The 3,912-nt window shown below is 39.9% G+C and overlaps 1 protein-coding gene across 1 annotated transcript; it reads right to left on the bottom strand.

The window, feature by feature from the left end:
- Positions 1–218: 218 nt before the first annotated feature.
- LOC134356475 (leukotriene B4 receptor 1-like) lies at positions 219–2,717 on the bottom strand. Its single transcript, XM_063067433.1, has one exon. It carries the CDS (start codon positions 2,706–2,708, stop codon positions 1,692–1,694), a length of 1,017 nt encoding a protein of 338 aa, XP_062923503.1. The 5' UTR covers positions 2,709–2,717; the 3' UTR covers positions 219–1,691.
- Between the last annotated feature and the right edge of the window lie 1,195 nt (positions 2,718–3,912).

Genomic DNA, 3,912 nt, shown 5'->3' with positions numbered 1-3,912 from the left:
CTGCTGTCAGTCATGGCCAGGGAAAACACCACACAGTCACAAAGGATGAAGGAACAGCTAACCTGAGCCTAGAGGACACCCATTTAGAGAGTTTGGCAAGACGTGAGGGTGACTTCTGTTATGCTTTGCAACTCCAAAATTTAAAAGCTAACTTCAAGTCAAAGACAGGAGTCTGAAATGCAAGTCTAAATTCATGTTTACTTTAAGCGAGGCTTGCATGTATCATATAGTAGCATCATGACATAATCAATTCATGCATTTGTACATACAACCCATGATGAATTATATAAAGAATGCCTACGCAAACAATATATTTACAATATTACTCTAATAGTAAATACACAACAACTTCAACCTGTTCCTCATCTTTCCATCCTGCAAACAGGGAGCTCAGGTGAGCCCGATCTCGGTTTACTATTTTGGTTTTCAGTGAAACCTTGTGAGTGAGGAACTGAACAGACAACTTGAACATGACATAAAAATTTATTCCGACAGCTTTTGCCTTGGCATGTAATTGTTATAATATAGAGAGCAATCTCACGGCAATTACTTAAAGAAGTTGCAGCCTGAAATCAGCAGTTCCCTTTTACAACCAACGTCGAACACATATTTTCACTTCATTTCTCACCTTAATGTTCACCTCATTTAAAAGGAAAAGAGAGAAGGACATTATACTGTACATACTAGAAAAGAATGCAACATTAACAACATCACGGGTTGTTTCAGACCTTTGGACATCTGATGCAAACAAAATCCCATTTGTGCTACCCTTTGATTTCACCTGGTCAGTGACTTCAGCACATGCCAAAAATTTGCTGGGGCTCCCTTCGAATCGGCTTTTTGTTCAACAACAATAATGCCTTCAAACAAACTTTCATAATACTGAAAAGTCCCAACTTTACCCTATTTCCTGTTCTTTTTGGAAGTAATTATCCTTATCCAACCTTTATTTCATGATCCTTTTCAATCTTAGTACCCATTGACAAAATCCAACTAGATTTGCTTCATCTACAACATGTTCCCCGAAGGATAGGATGAGCAAATGGCAATGTGTCCCTTTGCAGTGACTGCACACTTCCTCCTTTCGATCCATTGGTAAGTTCCGCCTCATGGTTCCAGGAGCCAAGTTTAGTTTCACATTTACACATTTCAATATCTTCCAGACTCTTGCAAAATCTTGCGTTTACCAGCTCTTATTTTCTGCGAGATTTGCAATTTCTTCAAGTGAATGGTAATCGAGGCCAGGGTCCCATAAGGTTTGGGATTCATTGATGCTGTTTTCAGAGGAGCTTTTAATTTTATATCAATATACTTCTCCATCAGCAGAGTTGAACACAACCACCATTATGAGCACTAAAAGTGGGATAAGCTACACAAAAATAAAATCGACTCCTCAGTTGTCAAAATAGAGAAGACTAGGTTTAATTTGCAGAACTGTCAAATGGCACACAAGAAAAACCTCTGTGGAATGAATACAAGGCAAGACACAACCACACCAGCAAAATGAATAGTTTTGTTCCACATTTGCTCCTCGCTGTCTTACACCCTTACAGATGCCCATATCTCTTCAGAAGCTCAGTCAGTTTGTTATATGGTGGGTAGAAGCATGCTAGGGAAGGATAAACGAGTAAATGCTGAGAATATTGAAGAAAAAGAAACAGTCTCTAGTCTGCATTTTGTTGACACCCAGTTTAAATGTTCTGGAGAGAATTAAGCTCTTCCAAAGTAAAGCTCTTTTGTTCGGTGGATGCATCCTTGCTTTTCTTCCAGGATTCTGAATAAGTCATCTGATCAAAAAGCTTGCCAAAGGCTGACACTTGAAAACTATTTCTGATATTCCGTGCAGCAAATGCGTAAATAACAGGATTGGCACAGCTGTTGAGAAAAACTAAAGCTCCAGCAACCAGTATGCCATAATCATAGATATTATATAACATATCAGAAATGGCTTCATTAGTCTTGCTCATCAGTGCTATGACTGAAACCAGGTTTACAGCATGGTAAGGCATCCAGCATATGAAGAATACGACCACCACCATACCGATTACCATCCCAGTTCTGTTATGACGTTTAAAAACCATGCCTTTTAATTTCTTACCAATACACATGTAGAAAACAGACATCATCGAAAAGGGGATTACAAATGCAACGATGAATTGCATCATAGTGCATAAAATTTCCTGCATCTCAGAGCTAAAAGTCCCGTACATGCATTGAGGCTGACCATTTTCATCATTGCCTAGCTCCTGGTACATTAAAACTGGAATTGCAAAGAGAAGGGCCAAGATCCAGACACATAACACCACTACACGCACCACGGTGACCTTGCGCCATTGCTGCGAGGTAAATGGGTAAGTGACAGCCACGAAACGCTCAGCACTCATCACCGTGATGAGAAAGACGCTTACGTACATGTTGCAGTGGATGATGAAGGTCAGGAGTTTGCAAAACACTTGTCCGAACGGCCAGCCATGCACAAAACTGTAGATCCACAGAGGCAAGCTGATCAGAACCAGGACATCAGCTATTGCCAAGTTCAAAATCAACACAACAGTGGGTGATTTCTGCTTCTGCATGTTGAAAGTTATAATCCAGATGACCAGTATATTTCCTGGGATTCCAAGGAGGCAAGCCAAGCTTAAGATGACGGTAACTGCTGCAGTTTGCGCCACAGATGAGTGATCCACCTCAGTGACATTCAAATCCATCCTGACCGACTGAAGCGTCTTCCAACTTTAGACAAGTGGCTTCTTTGTTGAAGCAACTTCCTGATTTCACCGGAATCAGGCAAAGCCCCAAATGAAAGTAATAATGAATCAAGTTAACTGACATAAAGTGTTAAGATCACATGCAGAAATGCATAAATCCCTTCATACGATTGCTAGGACTATTTGTGGTGAAAATATTGAAATAGATAAATGTTGTAAATGGGAAATGCCTTTTATAGCATTCTAGATAATAGCACCATCTGGGTAGCTTTCTTAAAAAAGCTACATAGGTCAAGATGTATAGAACCTGCTGTATCCTCTTTCTCAGATGTTGTAATAATGTGGAGAGTTACACGCATAACAAGACATCTTATTAATCTGTCATCAACTCCAGCTTCCTCTCTGTTGTCTCCATCTCCACTTCCTGCTGTCTCATGAAAACAGCCAACATAATGGAGGACTCCTCCTCTCTGGCTGTTCTCTCCTCTTCCCTCATCCCCAATCAGGCAGAAGATACGAAGCATTAAAAACTGCTGTTGCAAAACTCTCGGACAAAAATCTTGTACAATAAAGATGAACTCTCACAAAGCCCTGGCAGTTCTTCTACATCTGAATCTTCTCTTTAACTCTAACAACATATTCTACAATCCATTCTGTTATTGTCTTTCCTGTTGTACTACCTTAATATACTTATGTATAAAATTTTCTGTCTGAATGATATGCAAAACCAAGCTTTTCATTGTAACTCAGTGTGTGATAATTAAAAAAAAACTCATTTCCCATACAGCTTTGTATGGCAGCTGCTCTGCCCAAGACGACAAGAAATTGTAAAGAGTTGAGACTGCATCCCTGCCCATCAAGCAAACCAGCCTTTCTTCCATTGACTCCACCTACATTAACAATGTCTTGGGAAAGCAGCTAACATAGTCGAGAACCCCCTCCACTCAGATCATTTTCTCTCCACCCACTTTCCATCAGCAGAAGGCAGCTTTCATCCAACCATTATCAGACTCTTGAACACACCTTTCATGCACTCAAAGATGTAGTGTTTATCTTCCAATCTAATTCATTCAGACCCTTGCACCTTATCTGTCTATCTACACTGCACTTTCTCTGCAACTGTAACACTGCATTCTACATTCTGTATTCCTTTTTATTACCTTGATGTACTTATGTATAGAATAACCTGTTTTGGATGGCAAAC

This window comes from Mobula hypostoma, chromosome 14 (genome assembly GCF_963921235.1).
Source record: "Mobula hypostoma chromosome 14, sMobHyp1.1, whole genome shotgun sequence".
NCBI classification, from domain to species: Eukaryota; Metazoa; Chordata; class Chondrichthyes; order Myliobatiformes; family Myliobatidae; genus Mobula; species Mobula hypostoma.
Note: the sequence above shows the minus strand (reverse complement) of the source record. Positions and strands in the feature narration are given on the sequence as shown.